This window comes from Anas acuta, chromosome 16, assembly GCF_963932015.1.
Source record: "Anas acuta chromosome 16, bAnaAcu1.1, whole genome shotgun sequence".
NCBI classification, from domain to species: Eukaryota; Metazoa; Chordata; class Aves; order Anseriformes; family Anatidae; genus Anas; species Anas acuta.
In genome coordinates, this window is record NC_088994.1 from 16,204,307 (window position 1) to 16,227,660 (window position 23,354).

Consider the following 23,354-nt stretch of genomic DNA (forward strand, 5'->3'; position numbering starts at 1 on the left):
CTGTGGATCCCTGCAGCAAGGGCTAATTCTGCTCTTAACAGTGGCCTAGAAAGTTGCCTGAGTGCAACCCGCAGCAGCACTTTGCTTTTCCAGATTTGGAAAACCAAACGGGAGTAAAATCTATTTGCTTGGTTTTAGTCTAGCCAACAGAGCTGCAAATTAGCTTTAGGTTTATTTGCCGTGTGTTTATTTGAGCTGTAATCTGCCGCGTTCCCAAAGGTTTATCCAGACCAGATTTCTCGGCTCCTTCTCTTTTCACTTGCAGGGCTTTTTTTTTTGCACATGCACCCACGTTTTCCATGCTTGTGCTTTGCACGGTTGGAGGGGTGCTGTGGGGAACCTGCTGTACAGGCCTGTGGGTTGGTCCAGATCCAGGCCACAGGTTGCTGTCGCTTTGGCTCGCTCATTTTTCCTCCTGGCCTTGAAAGTTTATTTCTATCACAGCGGGATAATAATATTCCTGCTTCTTCCTGATATACACTTTTCTGCTGTACCTAGAAGCAATAACAAGCGAGCGGAGAAGATTATACCCCACGTGGACTCTGGATGCTTTGTCTCGGGCAGGGGACGTGCAGCCTGTTTTCCTCGGCCCCAGCACAGCCCTCGCAAGTGCTCGCCTCCGTACGGGAAAGGAGAAGCACAAACAAACGAAAAACTATTGTAAAACTTGCGCCGCTTTGTCTGTCCTGCGCGGCCAGGGGCTGAGTGCTGATGGAAAGCCGCGGGCACGGGGAGGCTCGGCCGGGCCGGGGAGCTCTGCCAGCCCCGGGGGGCTCCGTGCGGAGCGGCGGGGGGTGCTCGGAGCCCCGGGGGTGCGGAGCGGGGGAGCCCCCGGGGGCGCGGGGCAGTGCTGGAATGCGGGGCCCCGCGGGGAAACGGAGGCGCGGCGGGGGTGCGGAGCCCCGGGGGTGCCTTGCTCCGGGGCACGGCGCTGCCCCGGGGGATGCGCGGCCCGGGGGCGGCGGCGGCGGCGGCGGCGGGGGCCGGGGGGGGTGCGGGCCCCGCGTCCCTCCCCTCCCCCGCCGGGCGGCGTGGGGCGGCGGCGGAGGAGGAGGAGGAGGGGCTGCCCAGCACGGGCAGGGTTAAAGCGCCATGTAACCGGAGCGCGGGGCTGTCGGGGGCCGGCTGGGGCGCGGGCGGCGGCGAGCGGCGGCGCGGCCCCGCTGGACGGCGCGTCCCGCCGCGGCGCAGGTGAGCCCGGGACCGGGCACCGGGGCGGGGGGCGGCGGCGGTGGCGGCGGGGGGGAGGCCGAGGCCACCGGGGGCTACCGGGGCCGGAGCCGCGGCGCATCCTCGTGGGCGGCTTTGTTGAGCTCGGCGGCGGCGGCGGGGGACAATGGGCCGGGCGGGGACGCGGCACCGGGTCCTGCGGGAGTGGCCCCGGCCGCCCGCCCCGCGCCCGGTTACCGGGGGTCGCGGCGCTGCCTCCCCGGCGGCGGGAGGGGGCGGCGGGCGGCGGGAGGGGGCGGCGGACACCGGGAGGGGGCAGCGGGCTCCGCCGCCACTTGTTGCCGGTGCTCAGCCCCCGGGGGCTCGGCGAGGGGCTCGCCCCGGTCCCGGTCGTTCCCTCCCCGCCCCGCCGGTGCCGCCCGGCCCTGCCGGCTCCTGCCGCAACTTCGGGAGTTCCCGGCGGAGCCCGGGCCCGTCCCGGGGCTGTCACGGAGGGGTCTCCTGCCGGGCTCTCCCCCGCAGCCCGGCGATGTCGGGACGACGGCGCCGGAGAGCCCCGGGCTGCGGCGGGAGCGCGGCGAACCCGCGGGGCCCCAGGCCCCCGACGGCGGCACGGCACGGGCTGGCTCCTGGCCGGGGGGGCTCGGGGAATGCCCGGCCCGGCTCTCGGCGGGGTCCCGGGGGGGGGCAGCGGCTCCCCGCGGACACGGGAGCAGCCGGGAGGGTTTCCGGGAGCCCGCGGTGCCACCGGCGTGCAGGGCAGAGACAGCTTTTGTTTTGCTCTCCTCGGGCCAGCGATCTGTCAGGACATCAGCCCCTCTCCTTCTCTCTTTTCGCAGGAAGGCGGCTCCCGGCCGGCGCTGAGGCGTGAAGGCACCCCCGGGCTGGGCACCGAGGGCAGCGGGCGGCCGGAGCCGGGGGGGCGCTGGGCTGCCGGGCACCGGCGGCGAGCGGCGGGGGCGAGCGGGTGAGCCCGGGGCAGGGCTGCCGTCTCCTCCTCCTCCTCATCTTCCTCCTCATCCTCCTCCCGCTGAGCCCGGAGCAGCTCCTCAGCAGGCGGCCAGGGGAGGGAGCGCATCGGGGAAGCACAGGGGGGCGCGGGGTGGTCCCGGAGGGGGGCAAAAGCCCCCGGAGTGCCGGGGGGCAGCGTTGGGCACCCGGGGTGGGGATCCAGGAGTTCTCAGTGATGCTGCATCCAGAGGAATGGGCCAGGAGGAGGAACGAGGTGTCTGGTGGGGGGCAGCACTTTCTGCCTTTATCCACCTAGGTTCCAACCAAGCGATGGGGTAGCGAGGCAGGGGTGCAGGGGTCCCGGGCTTGGGAGGGGCTGGAGCCTTGTGCCCTGCTGGAAGCAGCCTGGGGGGGGAGATGGGGACAGCGAGGTGGCGTTGTCATCACTTTATTTCCTTTTGTGCAGGGGAACGATGATGCAGTAGGCGCTCCGGACGGAGGAACTCCGCTGCCCAGCGAGACCCGAGACCCACCTGCGCGACGGCGGAGCCCCTGCGGCCCCAACCCTGCCCGCAGGCAGCACCGGCCCGGGCAGGGGGCTCGGCAGAGCCGGAGAGGCTCAGCCCGGCGGGACGAGAGCGAGATGAGCATGGTAAAGAGCCTAGAGCGGCTGGAGCAGCGGCTGGCTGTGATGGTGGCTGCCCAGGAGACTTCTCAGGCCTGGTCTTCACTGGGAGAGGAGGGGCCGGTTTGTTTTTTGTTTCTTTTCTTTCAACCCAGCTTGGCTGAATGCGCAGGGGCACCGTGCTGCCGGACCCCGGGGGTGGCCACAAAAGGGCTGCGGCGGGGAGCGCGGCGGGGCTGGGAGGGCAGCAAAGGAAACGGGGGGGAAAATGGAGGGAAGTGCCGCAGCCCGGGCGTGCGGAGGGAGAGCCTGAGCGGGGAGAGGGGCCAGGCACAGGAAACAGGGCAGGGGAGGGGAGAGGCTGGCCTTTTAATGAGCATATCTGCCAAAATGGGCTCCCTTTCTTACTCAACTGCCAACCCGGCGACTCTTTTCTTCGCAGGATTAGAGGGAAATGTTCGGTTTCGGGGACAGTTAAAGGCCATTTGTGTGCGTGATAGCCCAGAGCCCTCGTCAGGAGCCGGGGCTGGAGGGAGCTAGCCCCGGCCATTGGGGTCTTTTATTTCTTTTTGTTATTCAAACAGGGCTTGGGTGATGGCTGCCATCCCAGCCATCATGTAAAATGCTTTCCTCCAGCCTTTTGATATGCATGCCCCTGTCTGGAGGCAAAGTCCGCCTGTCTCCCCTGCAATCTCTCCACCTACTGGGGAAACGGACCTGATAAGGGCGATTCTGTTTTCTCAAGAAGGAAAACTGAAAGCTGCCCAGGCCGGGCTGGGGGAGCTGCCCTGGTCCCCGAGGCCAGCCGGGCTGGGAGGCTCAGCCTCGTCGGGATGCCTCGCAGGTGAGCGCAGAGGCTCCGTGCCTCCAGGCTGCGGTGAGCTTGGCCGGGCAGCGAGCGGGCATCCTGTGGCCAGCAGGCTCTCGAAGCAGTTAACGTTATGGCATGGTCTTTAACCAGTTTGGCAAACTTTAAAGAAACTGGTATTGCAAAACTAGGGCGGGAGCTGGAGTCAGCGGGTTCATTGTCTCCATGGGGTATCGCTGCAGGGAATGTCCTGGTCACCGAGGCAGTGTCATGGGCTGCAGCTAGCGCCAGCCTCTCGGGGAGCTTTAAACATCCGAGCTGGAATTCTGGATTATTTCATTCTTCACGGGTTCTTCAGCGAGCTGTATCGCCGTCGCGTATGTCTGCGTGCTTGTAGTGCATTAAGCAATGCAAACACTGGTGCTGCTTTTCTCCTCCCTCCGTGAGAGAGAAGCATGTGAGGGGAGTGCTCTGTTTCTTATTATTTTCGTAATGCCCTGTGTGCACATGTTGGTGTGTGTCTGTGAGGGGAGGCAAGGACAAAGAGCTGAGCCTTGCTCTGGAGCAGGAGCTGGTGAGGCTCACCACGGCTGCGGCTGCTGCAGGAGCTGCCCGCTGGGCTGCCCTCCCCAGCAGGCTGGGCAGTCTCGGGTGCGCAGCTTCGTGTCTCGGTGCAGAAGCCAGCAGTAAGAGGAGAAGGGCTGGGTATTTGCTGCCTAGGGGAAGATTTTTCGGAAACGAAGCGTTAACTAGCTTTGCAGTTTGGGTTGTGGTATAATGTTCCCTCTCCTGCTTGCATATCAGAGGACGGTGATGGGATGTCCTTGAGCGATCCCAGACTGTGCAGCTGGAGAAGTGCACGGAGCAAGCAACGCATTCACTGCAGGCCCTGCCTGTACCTGGTGAGCTGAGATGTCTGCGCTTGTGCCTGCATCTGCAGCCAGGTCCATGGGCTGGCAGAACCCTCCAGCTTGCGCCCAGTCCATGTAACAACCCTTTTTCCACTTTATAACTGGGCAAAAGAAAAAGTTGGAGCTCCCTGCGCAGGCAGCAGAACTGAGCCAGGCACATGGGAAGCGCTTGGAGTCCCGGCTGCGTGTCCCATGGCACAGCCGCATGAGTTGCCTTTCCCGTGGGGTGGGATGGGAGGTGGCCGCTGTGTCACCCTCCCCGTGGCTGTGCTGGCCCCACGCAGTGATGTGGTGGCCCCGCTGCCATGGGCTCACGTGGTGGCTGTGTCCAGCGCGGGGCTGGCGGGGGCAGCACGCTGCCTGCAGTGCTTGGCCCTGCGCAGCTCCAGGAGAAAGGCAAAGCCATTTTGGGCTGCAAGTTGCAAACTCCAGTGCTCGGGCTCTTTCTCAGATGGGCTCCTGAGGGAGGGATGAAGGTGAGGTTCCCCTCAAGGTCCTGGTGTGGTTCTGTGGATGTTTAGTGGGGCAGGGAGGGGGACATGCCTGCTGTGTTCCCCATATTCCTAGTGCTATTCCCATCCCTTCCCTGTGCTCCCACGCCGAGAGGAGAGCAGCGTGTCCTGTCCCACCTCGCTGGATGGACTCCTGGGTGGGATGGGCTGGGTTTTGTGAGATGCGCTGGGTTTTGTGGCAGCATCGCTGCTGCCCGTGGTCGCTGCCCCTGCTCTCTGCAGGCTGGGGCAGGGAGCAGCCCCTCCAGCAGCCGGCCTGGTGCCGCGGTGCCGTGGTGCCTTGCTGCATCCAGGGGCATCCGGGGCTGGGGAGCACGGGGCCGGGGCTGGGAGCCTGGTCTGGGGCAGCCGGGGGCAGCTCGGCGAGTCTGGGCAGCTCCCAGGAATTGTTCGATGCGTCTGGGAGCAGATGTGCTGCAGCAGCGGGATTTCTGCACACAGCTGTAGGGGCTTACTCAGCTTTAGGCTTCTGCCGGTGCCATTTTCCCCCTTCCCGTCCCTTTGTTAAGGAGCTGTGTGTCTCAGGCGGGCGGGCGGGGGGGACGTGCAGCCGGGGTCTCGGTGTGCAGAGGTGGGTGCCGGGCGGCCACCTGCCCTCCCTCAACTTTTGGATTTTACCAGGGTTTTCACGCAGCCCGCTGCATCTGAAACATCAAACCCCGACTGGTCTTTGTTTGCCAGAGGTGCTGACAGATGATCTCAAAGCAGAAATCTCAATTGTTAGCGAAGCAGTTGGAGCCGATGCCGAGAGCGGGAGCGCCGGGAAGGGGCGGTGGGGCCGGGGCCTGGGGTCTGCGTGGGGTTTGGAGGGGGGGCTGCCTGCCCTTCCTCAAAGGGCCTTGGAGAGGGGTAACGCCGACCGCTCCGCAGCTCGTTGGGCTGCGTTACGTGCTCCTGAAATGACTGTGCCGGCGAAGGGGCAAGTCGCAGCACAGATCCATAGCCCGGCAATGAGGCAGCTTCGTTAGCGCAGCCCTGGGTGCCTCTGGGAGAGTCTGGGAGCTCCCGCTTCCGAAAACAGGATCCAGGAAGGGCACCTGAGGGAAGGCAGAGGCGGCGGGGTGCAGGCGAGGCGGCCCCACCTCTGCCGGGGGAGCGCCTGGGCAGCCTTTATCTGCGCCGGGGCGCTGGGGCTGGGCCAGGCGGCCCCGGGGCAGGCGGCCGGGGGGCTCGGGGCGCAGGCAGCGCTGCCCTTGGTTGTGGGGGTGTGTGTGTGTGCCTGGGGAGGGGGCACGCCTGGGGAGGGGACGTGCCCGAGTTGTGCTTGGTGGCCGCGGACGGGAACCCTTCTCTTCACAGCGCCATGCGCGGCCTGCGGGGCTGCGGCAGCGAAATGGCTGCTCCGCCGGGGCAGAGGGTGCCGGGCGGCACAGGGAGGGGGGAGAGGTTTGGAAACGCCCGCCTTGGGCTGCTTTCTGCTCTGCTCCTTTGGGGTCAGGCTGCGCAGAAAGGCGCTCGGCCTAGAAGTGCCCAGCGGGTTTGGCTTTGCGGGCTTGCAAACATCGTTACCGCAGCCACGGGGAGGTTATCGACCGGCCGCACTGCGCAGAGCTGCCTGTCCCCGTGCGAAGAGCAGGGCCAACAGAAGTGCAAATGCCTCTAAATGCATTTTTTTGCATCAGCTGGCGTGCCCACGGCCAGCTCGGCTCCGGGAGCCGCTGGGGCTCCAGCCTGGTCTAAGCGGTGCGGAGGCGAACGCCGGGGCCGTGATGGGGACAGGAGGCACCGTCCCTGCGTGGGTGCTGCCTGCATGCCCGCTGCCCTCCCCACCACACGCCCTGCATGTGTGTAAGTGGCTTTTGCTGCTTTTTCAGTGTCGGGAGAGCCCATCTCCTGAGGCGGGTTCTGTGTCTCCTGCCCGGAGCCTGCTGCAGCCGGGCCCCTTTGGCCTTCAGGGCAGTTGAACGCGCGGCAGGTGCCAGGACTTTGCTCCCCTGTGTCCTGCTCTCTGCTCTACCTGCTTCTGTAACCGCTCACCCTGCTGCTGGGTTTGCCAGGTTTGTGGGGTGGTGAGAGCACAGTGAGGCTGGGGGCAGGAAAATCCCGGAGCTGGGGAGCTCTGACTGGCCACAGTAGGCCAGAGCCCTGGGGAAAAGTCCCGGTGCTTCCCCAGGGATGTGAGCGGGCTGTGTCTGGGGCCTCTGATCACTGAAGCTGGTGGATCCTCAGGGCCATGCCTGGGGAGGTTTTGTCCAGGTGCTCATCAGCACCCAGCACTTCCAGATGCATCTCCAAGCAGAGCCTTCTGCCTGCCCCCCGGGTGCTTTAGGGGAGCTGCGAAGGGAATGAGCTGTGGCTGGCTTGGATAGCGCACACCGTCTGCTTTGCCTTTCCGGGGGCTTTCTGGGTGGCTGAATTTCCTCTCCACTGATGCTTCCACAGGCAACCATGAAAAAGGAGAACCTCAGCCGGGATGAGGCAGACTGCAGGGCAGGGCTGATCCGCCTCAACGGGGACTGCACTGATCCTGCTGAAGACACACCGGCCCTTCTGGAGGCTAACGGGAAGCCCAGTGCTCCGGGTGAGTCCTGCTGTGCCGTGCCATGAGTGGGGCTGGGGGTGTCCCAGCTGCCTGCTGCCACAGGGGATGTGTCCTGGGTTTGGGATGCTCTGGGCATGGTCCCCAGATCCTGGCTCTCGGGCTCACGAGGCCAGGGGATTTCTGCTTTTGAAGGGAGTGGAAACCAAGCTTGGTGGGGCTGTGCCTGGAGGATGCTTTGGCCCTTGGCCCTAGGGAAGCCCAGGCAGCACCAGCAAAGCCACTTGCTCTTCGCCAAGCTCTGCCCTGCTGGAGGGAGTGTCAGAAGCTGCCTCTTCCAGAAAGTGCTTTAAATGAACTGGTGAAGCCCTGAATAGCGGGTGCACAGTTTCATTATTCCTCTGAGCTTCAGAAACACAAGGATCCATGAGATCCCCGTTCAAGTCCCTGGCAGATTTTAGAGCAGGTTTGGCTTGGGACTGCTGTGGTGGCAGCACCGCCATGGCAGCTTTGAGGACACCACTTGTCTTCTGCTCTCGGCCATGGTTCTGCAAGATTTCAGTCTCTTCAGGTCACGACTGGCTGCCCTCACGGGCAGAGGCACAGGACGGCTCGTGGAGCTGAGCCTGCTCTGGCTTCTTGTGCAGATGCTGGGAGCCTGGGACTGCCGAGCCTGAAGAACAAGAGGGTGAGCAAGGAACTCTCCAAGGAGGACCTGTCCTGGCCACTCACACTCTCGGAGGCACAGGAGGTGAGTGTGGAGGTGTGCACCAAGGCTGCTGTGGGGTCTCGCTGCCCGTGGGCAGCCACGCACTGGGGGCAGCTGGTGCTGGCCGTGAGGTCTTAACTGGGAACGTGACCCTGCTGCTGTGGCTCTTGCGTGCAGTGCCAGGGAATGGTCCGACAGCAGATGCATTTTTCATTTACGAGCATAATATTTGTTTTCATATTGAAATTCTGTGATTTACATTATGCCGGCAGCAGCAGGAGGGTGTGGTGTGTAATGTAGTGATGCCCGCTCTGCGTTGCAGCAGTCTAAGCTCTTACTCTGTGGATATTTTCCTTAAAAAGTCTCTGCTGTGTTGGTGGACAGAAACATCTCGTGTCTCCCACTCTCAGGGTGGCCTGGTTTGAGCAGCTGGGGGGCTGGATCCCAGTTTTGCTCCCCCTCCCTTTTGTTTACTAGGTTGACAAACCTCTAGGGTCTGGAAGCATTTTTGCCTTCTGGCTTTATTGTCTTGACTTTGAAATAAAACCCCAAGGTTGGAGATCTGCCTGTGACTATGCGGCTTCCAAAAGAGAGAGCCATAAATTCAGCGGGGTGAAAATTCTGCTTTCCCACTACGTTGGGCTCGGGGGCTGCTCGCGAGCAAAGCCCACTGCAGAAATCTCATTTCATTTTGAAACTGTTAGGCCGGATGCCGGAAACATGCCTGGGTTAGGCTGTTTTGTAAACTGCGGCTGCTGCAAACCACAGAGGAAAAGCTGCCCTCGGAGCCTCCGCAGGGCTGGGCTGCGGGACCGAGCACAGCCCCGTGTGAGCAGGGTGCTGTGCGAGCTCCGCCGGGCACTGCCTCCCGCTGCTTTCTGTCGTGGTGCTGTGGGTGTAGGGGAGAGGAGGGAGAATACAGCTGAGGATGCACAGGGTGCCTGGAAACACGAATTGATTTAAGTGGCCACTGGTGCTGCTACCCGTGTTGGGGTGCTGGGGATTGCCACGAGGTGCAGGGCTGGCACAGGGGAGCTGCTGCAGAGTGCAGGGTGAAGGGCAGGGTCTTGTACCCTGGGGGTCTCCCACAGCTGACCGCACTCCTCTTGCCTTCCCTGGGCCCCTGTCCCTGATGCTGTGCCTGTCCCCACGTGCCACTCACACCCTGCAGGCGGCTGTGCCACACACCTCTTTGTTTCCACTTGCAGACACGGCCGCGGGGCAGCGCTGGCTGGGAGAGCAGCCTCAGGCAGAAGCCTCCTGTCCGCCTCATCTTCCAGGCAGGGCAGACCCGGCACGAAATGAAAATCAAGGAAGCGAACAGCGAGGAGAATCTCAGGGACCTGCCAACGCCGCTGCGGGTGAGGGCCCTGCAGGGCAGGGGCTTCCCGGGGCTCTGGTGGTGTGTGCTCCTGCTGTGTATGGCTGGGAGGCTGACTGGGCACATTGCAGCTGCCCCGTGCCTCAGTTTCCCTCTGAGGCAGTGTGTGTGTGCGCTACTGCTTCCCTCTGCATTGTGCTGGGTGCTTTGACTGCTTGGGATGACCTGGGGAGAGAAGGGAAGAGAGCAAGAGTGGCCCTGCTGTCTGTGTGTCCTACAAACGAAAGCAGCACTCCCGTAGATGTGCCCGGTCCTGGGCCCTCTCCTCCCACCCATGCCCAGCTGCAGCAGTGCCCCTGCTCCTTGCTCTCCAGTCCCTGGCTGCAGGGATTAGGGGGATGTGATGTTTGCAGGGGCAGGCGAGGGACCTGCTCCCTCCTGCTCCTCTCTCCCCGTTCCCCGTGGGTGCTCACACCTCGCTCTCCCGCGCAGAGCTCCAGGAGGCGATCGGCCATGCCCGTCCTCACCACCATCGACCTCACGGAGGATGACTCCCGGGACTCATCGCAGAGCAGCAGCACGATTTCGGGGAGCAGCTCCCAGGAGGGCCAGAACGGCTCTGCCGAGCTGGTGGCTGAGGAGCCGGAGAGCCGAGAGGCGGGGATAGCGCTGGAGTACCAGGTACGGGGGGCTCCGTGCTCGGCAGCCTCGTCCCTGTGTGCCTCCCCTTCCCTGTGTGCTGGTCAGTGGGAGGGCAGTGGGTCCCTGTCCCCTGTGTCAGGATGGGCCCCGCTGCAGCACCGAGCTGTCTGTGCCATGCACGGGGCCGCAGCGCTGCCAACAGCCCCCGAGCACGGCGTGCACCGGGCTGGGAGCCGTGCCCTGCGGAGACGGGCAGAAAGAGTTTCTGTCCGGAGATGCTGAAGGGGAACAAAGTTGGTGGAGCTGCAGAATGATTTAGTGCCTGCGGGCATCAGGGCAGGGCCTGAGACTTGCAGGAATTGGGCAATTGCGTTTTGCTGCATAATTAGGTGCCTAATTGCAGAACAAAGCTCCAAGGAGCGCTCAGCTCCTGTGCAGGACTCCCGGCCCCAGCACTGTCGGTGTGTTCCCTGTTGGGCTGCAGCTTGGGGGCCCTTGGCACGGTCTCACCAACTTCCCCAGCACTTCTTTTGGTTTTAGCTCTGCCTTGTTTTCTGTTCTGCTCTGGGAGAAGCAGAGGAGGGGGGCTGCCCCCTCCTTGGGGTTGCTTTGTGGCCCCATCGAGAGGGGCTCTGCTGAGCCAAGGAGCCCTCGGCTGCTCAGGAGCCCAGAGAACACCAAGCCCCTGCAGCCAGGCGGGACCTGCAGCATCTCCTGTGACATGGTCCATGCACTGCAGCTCAGGAGCCGAGTTTGTCTGGACAAACATGACTGTGATGGGCGAGGGGCTTGGGAGAGAATGTCCGTGCTGCTTGGGAGCTGCTGCCCCCTTGCCTTGTCCGTTCCCCTTTCTGGGACTGTGCAAGCCCTTTGTGGCACAGCTGGAGTTTTTCCTTGCTCCTGGCTTGTGCGAGCGCAGGAATGGGCTCTGCAGGAATGGGCTCTGCAGGAATGGGCTCTGTGCTGCCTGCAGAGACCCCGGAAGGGCAGGCAGGAGTGGGCACGCATGGCTGCGGGTGCCAGGCCGCCGTGCAGGACGGAGCAGGCAGCGTGCGCCGGCGTGCCAGGCTCGGCACAGGGCTGGCGGCGTGCGGGGATAAGGCATGGGTGGGTGCTTGCTCTTTTGCTTATCTGTTCTATCTTTTGCTTTCAGGATGGGAAGGAATTTGGAATTGGGGAACTCGTCTGGGGAAAGATCAAAGGTTTCTCCTGGTGGCCGGCGATTGTTGTGTCCTACAGAGCCACGTCCAAGCGCCAGGCAGTCTCGGGCATGCGATGGGTGCAGTGGTTTGGAGATGGGAAGTTCTCTGAGGTAAGCCTGCTGCTTCTCCTGGCTGGGGATGGGCTGAGGTCTCCTCGTGCAGTCTGTGCCCCTTTCTGGGGCTGCTTCTGTGCCCAGTGGGGTGCGTGTGTCCACCTGCTGCCTCCTCGGGGCAGGGATCCAGCGCATTTTGCCTGGAGCTCAGGCTCTGGGGTGCTCTCGTGGCTCTGGTGCCAGTAACCAGTGCCTGATCACCCCCCATGGGCTGGCAGCGGGATCCAGCAGCTGGGCGGGGTGACATCCCATCCCCTTCCTGACCCCCACCTGGCTCTATCCTGTCTTGCCCCAGGCATCCCGGGTCGCTCCCTGCCCTGGTGTGTGATGCCCTCTCGCATCCCTCCTTGCCATGGCACTCGGCTGCGCTGCCAGAGGTGCGGTGCCAGCAGAGGGTGCAAACAGCCTGTCCTAGCTGCATGTGCGATGCCTCTGCCCCCTCCCCTCTGCAGCTTGGCTTGCTCTCGGTGCAAAGCCGGCGCTGGCTTCCCCGCGAGAGCGGTGCTCACTGCAGGGCGCGAGGGCACCGTGCTACGGGGGCAGGAACGAGCCGTGTCCGTGCCCAACGCTGAGCTTTTGTCGCTCTGTCCTAGGTTTCTGCAGACAAGCTGGTGGGGCTGATGGCCTTTAGGCAGCATTTCAATTCTGCCACGTTTAATAAGCTGGTTTCCTATCGCCGAGCCATATTCCATGCCCTGGAGGTAACCGCGGAGCAGAGCTGGGTCTGCGGCTGGGGAGGGCACAAAGCACAAAGCGCTGGGCTCTGCGGGGAGCGCGGGGGCTGGGGGAGCAGCGAGCTGGGCTCAGTGAGGGCTGGGGCTTGGGGTGGCTGCCTCGGGGGCTCGGTGCTGAGGAAACGACTGAAATGCTGGCTGAGGGCAGGAAGAGGAGCCTCCGCCGGAAAGCTGGGCACCGGCTGCGAGCAGCGAGCCCCGGTGCGTGCGGGTGCTGTGGGAAGGGGGCTGGGGCTGGGGCTTCGCTGCTCTGCCATGGCACGTGGCTTGGCTTTGCCTTTGGGGTGGCTCTGGGTAATGCATGTGAGTCACCTTGAGAGCTCTCAGCAAAAGGAGCCCACGCCACGATCCACAATTAATCATTTCCCCCCATCTGTGCTGGGGTTACGGGGACAGGAAAGCCTCTGCCTCTTTCTGCTGGGACGTTTCCAGACATGGGGGCCAAAATCTGCCCTGGCTTCCCTGGGGAATTGGGAACAATTGCCAGGCACTGTCACGCCAGGCAGTGTCACACCAGGCACACTGGTCCTGGGCTGATGACTGGGATGTGCCTGGCACTCCGGGATCCTTCCCTGCACTCCTGGGACGGGCTGGCGCGGAGAGCCCTGGGGGCCTGATCCCCATCCAGGGGATGAGCCATGCTCCTGGCTGCAGCTCCACAAGCCTGCGGGCACTTCTTGTGCCTTTTCTTTGCTTAATTTTGCTGGGGGCCAGCGTGGCCACGGCACACCCAGCGCAGGAATCTGGCAGCTGCTGCTGTGCTGGGGCCAGCCCAGCCCCATGCACAGGGAGCGGAGGGGACCGGTCACCTCGGCACTCAGTCACTGTGCCCCCCTCACGCCTCCTGTCTCGGCAGGTTGCCCGGAGCCGGTCAGGGAAGACGTTTGCAGCCACCCCCGGGGAGTCCCTGGAGGAGCAGCTGAAGCCCATGATCGACTGGGCGCTCACCGGCTTCAAGCCCCTGGGCCTCAAGGGGCTGCGGCCGCCCAAAACCTCAGGTGTGCAGGGGCAGGAGCTGGGCTTGGTGTGAGGGCCTGGGGGGGCCGGCCTGGCTGGGGTGGCCCTGGGGCAGCTTTGCCAGAAAATCCTGTAAAGCGCCCTCAGGAACCTTGCTGCTGGAGATCAGATGTGATCCGTGGCTCCCTGGGGATGGTGGGGTCTGGGGAGGGGAGGGGAGGAAGGTTGCCAGCTCCGAGGAAATACTGGGCAGGGTCCCACTTGCGTCTTCCCTCGGTGGTCTTCCCCCAGCCTGGAGCCTTTTTGGCACAGGGCACAAGGTCAGTCACTGCTGGGATGGGAAAGGGAAAGGAGTAGGGACAGGAATTCAGCATCCATCTTCTGCACCGTGATGGATGAGGATGCAGACGGGGCAGGGGTGCCCTCCCCTAAAGTGCAGGGTGCTGCCATCCCCCCCATGCACCCCCCGTGTACCCTCCAGGGGCTGAGCTGCACCATGGGGCTCTGTGGGGTGGGACCTGGCTGTGGGGCTGGGCAGGAGGTGTCCCTGAGGTGTCCCCACCAGGCTGCCCATCCCTTGCAGAGAACGGGGCCCTGCGGAACGGCACGGAGGAGGTGCTGTGCCTCGAGCAGTGCCCCCCCACCAAGAGGCTGAAGGCCGCCCTCTGCAACAGCAACAAGGAGCAGCGAGTGGAGGAGGACCAGACCCGAGGTACGGGGTGCGGTGTGGGCTGGCAGGACCATGGGTTGTGTGGGGTTCACCAGGGGAAAAGAAAAGGGAAAAGAAAAGGGAAAAGGAAAGGGAAAAGGAAAGCTCCCGTGGTCTCGCTTTGCCTGCGTGCACCCTGCAGGGCACCAGCAGACCATGCGGTGAGCTGGGCTCCCTTAACTGCTCACCTTGGAGGCCAGCTCTGTTTTCTGGCATTGCAAATGGGGTTGGTTTAGCCATCGGGACATTCCCCTCCATCTGCCTCTTGCAGGTGCACACTGGGTGCACCCCAAATTTCTAACATGCCCATAGCCTGCCCTCTCTGTGCAGTCTTAATGCAATTAGTCAGTTCTAAGTAGAGCACAGTTCCAGTTTGTTATGTTAAGGAATGCTAAATCTACCTTTGTATATTTTATTTTATAAAGAGCAAATGGTTTCCGAAGTTACGAACAACAGCGGGAGCCTCGAAGGTAATCGCTTGCCTGTCCTGTCTTGGTAAGGGGCCTGGGGGTGTGGGTGCCTGAGGGCAGCACTAGACAAAACCTGGCAGTCCCTCCTGAAACACACCATACAGAAACGGGGGTGGTGCTGCAGATCCGTGGGCCTCTGCTTGTTTTCATGGACAAGCTGCTCCGATCCTCCCCAGGGGAGCCACAGCTGGGCCAGGACCTGCTCACAGTGGGGCAAAAGGCTGCGGGCGTTCCCAGCCCTGCTCCGGAGGCGCAGATCCTGCGCTGGGTGGGTGCTCCTGGTTGTGCCCTGGGCACCCGGTGGTGAGGAGCACCCCGAGCCCTGGGTGAGCAGAGCTCTCTGCCTCTCAGACAGCTGCCTGTCCTGCGGGAGGAGGAACCCGGCCACCTTCCACCCGCTGTTCGAGGGAGGCCTGTGCCAGACGTGCAGGGTAAGAGGCGCTGTGCCGGGGCTGAGCGCGAGGCTGCGGAGGGGGCGCGGGGCTCCAGCTGCACCGTTGGAATGGGACGGGGTGGGGAATTCGTTCTGGACCCCATATCCACCATGGGGTTGTCCCTCTGCATGCTCTCCTCTCTGCTTCCCCTGTGCTTTGGGTGCTGCATGTGAAGCCCCGAGGGTGGGCATCTCCGAGCTCTCAGCATGTGCCAGTTCAGGCACTAAGCACGGATCCTGATCCTCGCCCTTCCCTCCTCCCGGCTCTGCTTTGCCAGGATAGATTCCTGGAGCTCTTCTACATGTACGATGAAGACGGCTACCAGTCCTACTGCACCGTCTGCTGCGAGGGCAAGGAGCTGCTGCTCTGCAGCAACGCCAGCTGCTGCAGGTGGGACCCCCGCTCGGTGTGGGGCTGTGCGTGGGTCGGTGCCACCAGCACCTCCTAGTGCTGCCTGCCTGTCCCTGAGAGCCAGGCTGCACCTGAATAGATCCAGGGGAGGATGGCAGGAGCTCTGCCCATGCCTGGCTCACCAGCTTTTGTCAGCAGCCCTAAATGCCAGGGTGCCATTGCAAAGAGCATCCCACAATGTGGGCATAGGGCTGTGGCGCGTGGCAGGGGAGGCTGCAGGGGAGGCTGGGGTGTCCCCACGGGGTTTCTGGCAGTGAACGGGCACGAGGTGGTGTCCTTTGGGCAGGTGCTTCTGCGTGGAGTGCCTGGAGGTCCTGGTGGGGCGAGGGACGTCGGCCAAGGCAAAGGAGCAGGAGCCCTGGAACTGCTACATGTGCCAGCCCCAGCGCAGCTACGGGGTGCTGCAGCGCCGGCAGGACTGGAACACCCGTCTGCAGGATTTCTTCACCAGTGACAAGGGCCAGGAATACGTAAGGGCTGCGGCAGTGAGCCTGGCACGCTGGGCTTGGGGGAAGAGGGCTGACGAGGGCAGGGGGACAGCTCAAAATCCCCCAGCCTCTGCCCTGGTCCCACTCATCCGTTGCTGTCTTCCATCGCAGGACGCACCCAAAATCTACCCAGCCGTGCCCCCGGCCAAGAGGAAGCCCATCAGAGTGCTCTCCTTGTTTGATGGCATAGCAACAGGTGAGGCACGGGCAGAGCACTGTGCCGAGGGCTCGCAGCCCTGGGTGTTTTGGAGCCTCGAGCCTGTCCTGGAGAACTTGGTGGGGAGAAGGGGACGAGGGCCAGGCGGGTCCCCATCAGAAGGGGTGAGGGCATTCCTGCTGGATGGGGCTGGTGGCCGGGAGGAGGGGAAGGAAGGGGTGGGAATTTAGTTTGGCTGGGGGGCTGATGAGAGTGGAGCCGCCTCAGAGCCCTTTGCGTGTCCCGGCGCAGGGTACCTGGTGCTGAAGGACCTGGGCATCCAGGTGGAGAAGTACATCGCCTCCGAAATCTGCGAGGACCCCATCGCGGTGGGCACCGTGCGGCACGAGGGCAACATCACCTACGTGCACGACGTCCGGAACATCACCAAGAGAAACGTGAGCGCTTGGGGGGCACGCTGGGAGGCCACACGGGGAGGGTCACCCGCCTGCTGCCCCCTAACCGGGTCTGTCCACCCCCTCAGATCGAGGAGTGGGGTCCCTTTGACCTGGTGATCGGTGGGAGCCCCTGTAACGACCTGTCCCTCGTCAGCCCGTCCAGGAAGGCGCTGTACGGTAAGGCTGCTCCTCCCTGAGGGCCGGGTACCCCCGGGATGCTCAGATTTGGGGCCACACGTCTCTGACCGGTCCTTGGTGGCCCCGCTCTGAGCCGCAGAGCGCGGGGGCCACCTGCCAAACGCTGTCTCCACCCAGGCCCGCCGGCCCCCACGCCCCCGCCGCAGCCTCCCCTGCGGGGCCGCGGCCGGTCGCCACCCAGCACTCCCGCTTCCCCCCGTGCAGAAGGGACCGGGAGGCTTTTCTTCGAGTTCTACCACCTGCTCAACTACGCCCGGCCCAAGGCGGGCGAGGAGCGCCCCTTCTTCTGGATGTTTGAGAACGTGGTGGCCATGAGGGTCAACGACAAGAGGGACATCTCTCGGTTCCTGGAGGTAAGGGAGCACCGTGGCAGGACCCTGCATGCGGGGCAGGGCCGTGCTGCACCTTCACCCCACCACATCCCCGTGGCTCACCCATGACACCCCCACACACCCATGGGAGCAAAAGACATGCACTGACCCCCCTGTAATTTGTTCCCCCCTCTCTCTGGCTGCAGTGTAACCCGGTTATGATCGACGCTATCAAGATCTCTGCTACCCACAGAGCTCGCTATTTCTGGGGCAACCTCCCGGGGATGAACAGGTAATTTTTTTGCCGTGGTTTGGTTTGGTTTTGTGGTGCTGCTTCCCTCATAACCCTGCGCCCGGGAGCACAGGCGGGGCGATTTCCCCATGGGGAGCAGCGGGTGGTGATGTGCTTGCTAACGAGTGATGATGAGAAGTGCAGCAACGTCCCTGTCCCCAGGGCTGCAGGCTCTGGAGAGAAGCTGAGCGTGGGTTTGCCCAGGCACGGGGGTGCTCAGCTGAGCCTGGCTGCGCTGCTCCAGGCCCTGTGCACGCCTCGGAGCAGCCCCGAGCTCACCTCAAAACCCAGCGGAATGGCTGGGGGCAAACCGGTCGCTGGCAGCCCTGCGCCCCGCGCCTGCCTAGCAGCAAAAGGTGGGGTTTGGCACTGCGAGGCCTCAGCCGGTAAACACGGAGTCATGCAAAGTATTTTTCCATGTTGATATTTAAATTGCCAATATCTGTTGGAATTAAAGCTAATGAAAGCTGAGCCAGAGGCATGCGGGGATTTGGAAGTTAAATAGCAGCTACCTGGCCATTGTCACCTCCTGCTGCTGGAGGTGGCACCTGGGTTTGGTCTGCTTGCAGCAGGAGGAGGCATGGCCGTGACCTCCCTGCCGTGGCCGTGGGCTGATGGGGCAGCTGGTGCTGGGTTAAACCTCCCTGAAGAGCCACAGCTGCTGCCCGTGCACTTGGCGAGGTGTGCACATGGCAAAAGCCGTGCTGGGGAGCAGTATTTGGATTATTGCCATGCATACACATCTATGCAAAAACCTCCTGCGAGTTCAGCCACTTCCTTAGCAGCAGAGGAGGAGGCTGCAGGAGCCATCGCTGGCCTCTGCTGTGTGCATCACGGGGCAGACCCGTGCCGTGCCTCTGCTCCTGAACCCCAGCGTGATTTCCCTGTCCCAGTGGTGCCGCAGGAGATCGTGCTCAGGATTCTCCAGGCTGCTGCAGTGGAGCAGGGGGAGGCTCCCAGCCCCCAGCCCTGGGCAGGCTGCGGCCAGGCAGAGCTGTGTGTGCCCGCCTCGGGTCACCCGTGGGGAGCAGAGGGACCCACGGGCTCCTGAAATCACCTTTGGGTGGCCCGAGAGAGGCGATGCCCTGGGTAAAAGCTGCTCTGTGCCTGGGAGGAGCCGCTCTGATCTGGCTGGAGCGGGTGGGCAGCAGCGTGCGAGCTTTGGCAAGTGACCTCCAACAACTCGGCGCCACGCGGGGGTGATTTATTGGCCTCGGGCAAGGCTGAGGCTGCAGGAGGACCTGCCACAGAGCTGGGAGGGAGCAGGGCCGGTCTATTGTCTTCAGCCCTTTGGTGTCTGTTTCTCACTGGCTGGTATTCAAGGCTAGTGCTGATTCTCGGCTGAGACGTTATTGGTGGCTCTTCGGTTTTGCTTTTCCTTTTATTTTTGTAACCCAGTGCTAAAATAGAGCCAGCATCCCAGGGTCTTAATCCCTGCCAGCATCTCCCTCTAACCGAGCAGCCTGAGCTCTGCTCTGGTGAGCTGAATTCATTGCTGTGCTTCGGGAAAGCACGGGGTGCTTGTGTTCCATCTGACGGGCTGCGTGTCGAGGCTCTTGGGGGAAATGTCCCGAGAGGATGAGCTGTGACCGATGCTCAGGGATGGTCAGCGAGGCTCTCGGGCTCAGGAGGTGCAGACTCTCTGCCCCTGCTGGCTCTGCCAGTGGCACCTCTGTGGGTGCTTTGGGGCTCCTCGGGAGCATGAGGCATGGGGAACGGCTTCCCTGGGCAGGGGAAGGGAGGAGAGGGGAGAGGAGGCTGGTGGGGAGGCACAGACCAGAAGGGAGGCAAGAGGAGGCTGGCGGGGACCAGCTGCTAAACATCACCCCACACCTCTGCTCCGCAGGATCTTCGGCTTCCCCCTCCACTACACCGACGTTTCCAACATCAGCCGCGGGGCTCGCCAGAAGCTGCTCGGGAGGTCCTGGAGCATCCCCGTCATCCAGCACCTCTTCACCCCGCTCAAGGATTATTTTGCCTGTGAATAGCAAGCGGAGCGTCCCTCGGCTCTCGGGTAACGACGCAGCTCAGCTGCCTGGGGGGAGAGGGCAGGATGCGACCGCCAGTCTCTCCCGTGGGCCCTGCAGCTTCCCCGTCCCCGTCCCTGTGCTGCGGGAAGGACGCACGGCCCCGCAGCAGGGCTGGGGGAACTTCAACCAAAGAACCTGGCAGGGTGACCCTTCCTTAAGGGACCGATGACAGCGACACGTACGGACAAAAGAGCTTTAATTACCCAGCCCAGGAAGCTGCGCGCATCACTGACGAGGCGAGAAGTCTCCTCCAGAGCATTAAATATTCCAATTTTACCCCAGAGCTGAAGAGGAGAAAGTGGTGGAGGCAGCTGCTGGCGTGCTGCGGACAAACGCGGACTGTAGAGGCCGATGGCTTTTCCTAAACAAACAAAACCTCTTGAAATGACTGCCAAAAAAAAACCCCAAACTGCAGCAGCAGGTGTAAGGGACCCTGGTCAGGTTACGTACACTGAACATGCAGGACACACAAACCAAATCTTTTTTTTTTTAAAGACTTTTTTTTTTATAAACTTTAATTTTGTTTAACGTCTGTTGCTGCTTTAAGGCATTACATAAGAATGTGGAGACTCCTAGACCTGAATGTAGCTGAAACTGAACTGTGAGCTGATAGATTTTACTTTTCTAGTTAGAAAATATTTCTACAGGGAGATACTGTTTTTATGTTTGGCTGTAGTTTACAAATATTCACTACGTCCTTCTCAAAGCATTTCCATTTTTTCCCTCGCATTTCAAACTCCTGCTGAGTGGATTGAAAGGGTAAAGAGGAAGCAGAGCAGGGAGGATCTGGGCTCCAGCATCCACAAAGGAAAATGTTCTCCGAGCATTCATTTCCCAAATGAACGGTCAGGGCAGGCAGCAGCCGGTGCCGCACGCACGTGGGGTCTGGCACCCGTGGGACCGAGGGCTCCCCCCTCTCCTTCTACCTCTCTGGCCAGTGGCTCGTGGGTGTCCCCCCCAGTGCCTGGGCTGTGCCGTGGCTGCTGCCTGCTCCTGTCCCCCGCTGAGGCTGCCTGCGGGGCTGTGCAGCAGGGGAAGCCCAGCTGAAAGCCCTGCTGAAGTCCTAGGTATTTTTCTTGATGCTGCCTGGGGGTCGCTCCTGAGTCCCCCCCCCCCGTGGTGCTCCCCAGTGACTGTGCTGCAGCAGCACCCCCCAGCCTCCCGTGTGCACACCCCGCAGGGATGAGGCCCCCCAGCACCTCCTGGCACCCACCCCACATCAGGGGGGGCTCTGCTGGTGCCAGGGGGGGGTTTGGGCAGCCCCCCTGCTGCCCCGCTGCTGTTCAGGCCTGGGAGCTTTATTTCCCAAAGCAGGTGAACGTGTGACCTCCACTCAGCCGCATCTCCTGTGCCACATCTCGCATCCCTTCCTGTCTGATCGAACGAAAAATAAGAGAAAAAAATCCAAAAAGGACTTGGGGAAAGCAAACCAAGACCGCGGGAGGCTGCCCGGGGGGGCTGCAGCTGCCAGGTCCCGGTGCCGGAGCCTCCTGCGTGTGTGTAAAGATGTCGTACGGAGAGGTGGATCCCCGAAAAGCCTTCTGCATAACGCGGCGAAGGTTTCTCCCTCTCCCCGGTGCTATTTTTCTAGAGTAAGGATTTCTGATGTCAAAAGTGTTGCGGGTTTTTTATACGAGCTTTGAAAATAAGAGAAAAAAAAGTGTTTTGTTCAACGCCTTTTGTGTGTTTTTTTTTATGTTCTGGGGGCTCACAGCGGGGCCCTGCCCGAGCCCTTTCCTGGCCCAGGGGACGGCTCCGGGGCTCCGGGCTCCGTTTCCCCCCCCCCCTCCAGCCCCGGCCACCGCTCGCCCCGCGCTGCTCCGGGCTCCGTACGGCGGGGGGCGGGGCTTGAGGCTGGGGGCGGGGCTTCGCGGCCGGCACGCCAGAGTTAATGAATGGAGCCGCGGTGAGGGGCGGGGCCTGCCGGCTCCTCCAATCAGACGCGAGCCCTCGCGCGGGGTGGGCGGGGCCTCGCGGCAGCGGCTCGGCGCCTGTCCCCGCCCCGGCGCCGGGGCCGCCGCGCCGTGACGTCACGGTGACGTGAGCACGTAGCGTGCGCGTGACGTGGGCCCGGGGCAGGCGGGCGGGGCCGGTTTGAACGCGGGGGAGACGGGGCCGGAGCGGGCAGGTAACGGGCGGGGCCGCGCCGGGACCGGCAGCGGGGATGGGGCCGGGCCGGGCTGGGGCGGGACGGGCTGAGGGGAGCGGGGAGGGGAGCGGGGCCCGGTGTGCGGCCTGCAGGGCCCGGCCCCGCCTGCCCCGGGCGCGCCCCTCGGCCGGGCCGCGGCCCTGAGCGGCGCGGAGCAGCCCCGGGGCCGGGCTGGGCCTGGCCAGGCCGGGCCGGGCTGGGCTGGGCTGGGCTGGGCTGGGCTGGGGGGGGGGGGCGCGGCCGGGCCCAGCTTTGGGCAGGCCCCGGGAGGCCCTCGGGCTCCCCCCCCACCCCCCCCATTGAGCCTCCCTTTCCCCGAGCGCCGGTGCCGGTGGCGGGGGCTGACGGCCCGGTTGTGTCCCGCAGAAGATGGCGGTGAACGTGTACTCCACGTCGGTGACCAGCGACAACCTGAGCCGGCACGACATGCTGGCGTGGATCAACGAGTCCCTGCAGCTGGCGCTGACCAAGATCGAGCAGCTCTGCTCAGGTGAGGGGGGGCCCAAGGACCGGGGGGGGGGGGGGGGGACCGGGGGGGACCTGCCCCGACCGAGCCCTCCCCAGCCCTGTGTGCTGGGGGGAGGAGCAGCTCCAGGTTAACGTTTATTTAGTATCTGATGTTGTGGTCTGGTTCCCACTGGAGCTTTTCAAGCTGTTTTTTAGCAGTGTATTGTTAAAAAAGGTGTATTCTTCAGGTTCACTGCGGCATCATCAGAATAAGAAGGGATAGGGGCTAACGTGGATAAAGGACTCTTAGGAGAAGTTGTTTTCTAGTAGGGAATTTACTCTGATGGGGATGTGAAACCTTTTAAGGACGGTAAGTAGCGTACACGGATGTGACTGCTGGAGGAGAAGCACGAGGAGGTTTGGGGAGTGCCTAAAGGCTCAGGTTGGGCTGGAGGAGAGGCGTGAGACAAAGCATCCTGGTAATTCCTGGGTTCACCTTGAGGAATCAGCAGCTGCTTTTAGCGAACTGCTCTTCCATCGGTCTGTGGGACCCTGAGTTAGTGTGGATTGAGCTGACTTCATCAAAGATGAATATCTGATAGCAGAAAAGGGGAAGTGACTGCGCTGCAGAGATGAAGTCACATGTCATCACAGGGAGGAGTGTGTGTGTTTGTGTGTGTGGGAGGACGCTTGTAGGAACGAATAAAAAATAATAGTGTGTGGAGTAACAGCAGGAAAAAAAAAACCTAAGGCTAAAAACGCAGCCTAGGTAGAAGATGGTGATTTGAATAACTGCAGCAGGGAGATGAAAGGGACTTGGTGAAGAGTGGAAGCGTGTCTCGTGTGGTGAGTTTGAGATAAGATGTTGCTCAGAGGACGACGGATGTGGAAATTGGGAGCTGAGTTAAAGGAAAAAGCTTGAAATAAGTTTGGAACTGTCAGTACGCTCCCAGTGCCTGCAAAAATACTCCAAGCCTATGCAGGTGTGGAGGTGGCTTTCACTGCCACAGGCGTGTGAGAGCAGAGGTTTCCAAGCCTTGCTACCTTTGGTAAGGGCAGTATTGACAGCAGCAGTTTGGGGTTGCATAAATGCACAGATCATTTTGGCTTATATATGCTGTATATTTTCCTTTTTTTTTTTTTTAAAAAAAAATCATATTTACTTTACAGAATACAAATTGTTTTGAGATGGGGAATGTTTTTCTTTGTGCCAGTGTATGAGCAGCAATCCTCTAGTCACAGGGTGAAAGCAGGAGCTCCAAACAACCTGCTAAATATCTTGACAGGACGGGGGTGGTACAGGACTGGTACAGGGCTGAGATGAATAGGCCAGGTCAGGGCAGTGTCAGGGTGTGTCACTGCTCGACCTTGTGTGTCTCACAAAAAAAGCTTCTCCTGGAGCTGCCTGGTGCTTTAGGTTAAGGCTCACGTTACTCTCCTTGTGCACTTTATTCTCTGATGCTGTGGGGTGGGAAATAATGCTCGGAATGTGATGTGTGTATTTTCAGGGGCACACAGTTGCACATCATCACTGTAGAGCAACAAAATATAGGTTTAAATGTCTTTCTTTAGTAGATGTGTACAGTTGTCTGCTCACTGTGGCTGAACTGAATCCTGCTCTTCCTACAGTCAGAGCTGAACTGAAGGACGTGAAGGATTTAAAATGAATGGAAAGAAATAGTCTGAT

The 23,354-nt window shown here is 62.1% G+C and overlaps 2 protein-coding genes across 7 annotated transcripts in view; both read left to right on the forward strand.

The window, feature by feature from the left end:
- Positions 1 to 23,354, forward strand: part of MAPRE1 (microtubule associated protein RP/EB family member 1) — a 96,690-nt gene that overhangs the window by 67,914 nt on the left and 5,422 nt on the right. The window contains exons 1-2 of one of the 2 annotated variants that reach the window (XM_068701005.1): positions 21,048 to 21,199; positions 21,587 to 21,710. In XM_068701005.1, the coding sequence (XP_068557106.1) occupies positions 21,590 to 21,710 (121 nt within the window). In that variant the 5' untranslated portion in view covers positions 21,048 to 21,199; positions 21,587 to 21,589. Of the gene's footprint in view, positions 1 to 21,047; positions 21,200 to 21,557; positions 21,711 to 23,354 lie in introns of those variants that run through there. The other variant, XM_068701006.1, reaches the window with a different exon arrangement.
- On the forward strand, positions 1,041 to 20,748 carry DNMT3B (DNA methyltransferase 3 beta). 5 transcript variants are annotated; one of them, XM_068700509.1, is made up of 21 exons: positions 1,041 to 1,191; positions 2,010 to 2,137; positions 2,588 to 2,869; positions 7,360 to 7,498; positions 8,104 to 8,219; positions 9,374 to 9,526; positions 9,979 to 10,167; positions 11,282 to 11,440; positions 12,037 to 12,144; positions 13,034 to 13,175; positions 13,718 to 13,846; positions 14,269 to 14,313; positions 14,665 to 14,744; positions 15,025 to 15,137; positions 15,445 to 15,628; positions 15,758 to 15,842; positions 16,095 to 16,240; positions 16,327 to 16,417; positions 16,556 to 16,791; positions 16,956 to 17,041; positions 18,888 to 20,748. In XM_068700509.1, the coding sequence occupies exons 3-21, from the start codon at positions 2,765 to 2,767 to the stop codon at positions 19,027 to 19,029; spliced, it is 2,448 nt and encodes an 815-aa protein (XP_068556610.1). In that variant the 5' UTR covers positions 1,041 to 1,191; positions 2,010 to 2,137; positions 2,588 to 2,764; the 3' UTR covers positions 19,030 to 20,748. The 5 variants fall into 5 exon arrangements, with proteins under 5 accessions (XP_068556610.1, XP_068556612.1, XP_068556611.1 ...); XM_068700511.1 differs by having other exon boundaries at positions 16,643 to 16,791; XM_068700510.1 differs by having other exon boundaries at positions 8,104 to 8,207.

What these genes read in the sequence shown, in the direction of transcription:
- DNMT3B (XM_068700509.1), top strand. Translation starts at nt 2,765, where the DNA reads ATGAGCATGGTAAAGAGCCTAGAGCGGCTGGAGCAGCGGCTGGCTGTG. An exon ending in GGATAGCGCTGGAGTACCAG is followed by an intron (nt 10,168 to 11,281) that starts GTACGGGGGGCT and finishes TTTTGCTTTCAG; the next exon opens with GATGGGAAGGAATTTGGAAT. An exon ending in GCGGCCGCCCAAAACCTCAG is followed by an intron (nt 13,176 to 13,717) that starts GTGTGCAGGGGC and finishes CATCCCTTGCAG; the next exon opens with AGAACGGGGCCCTGCGGAAC.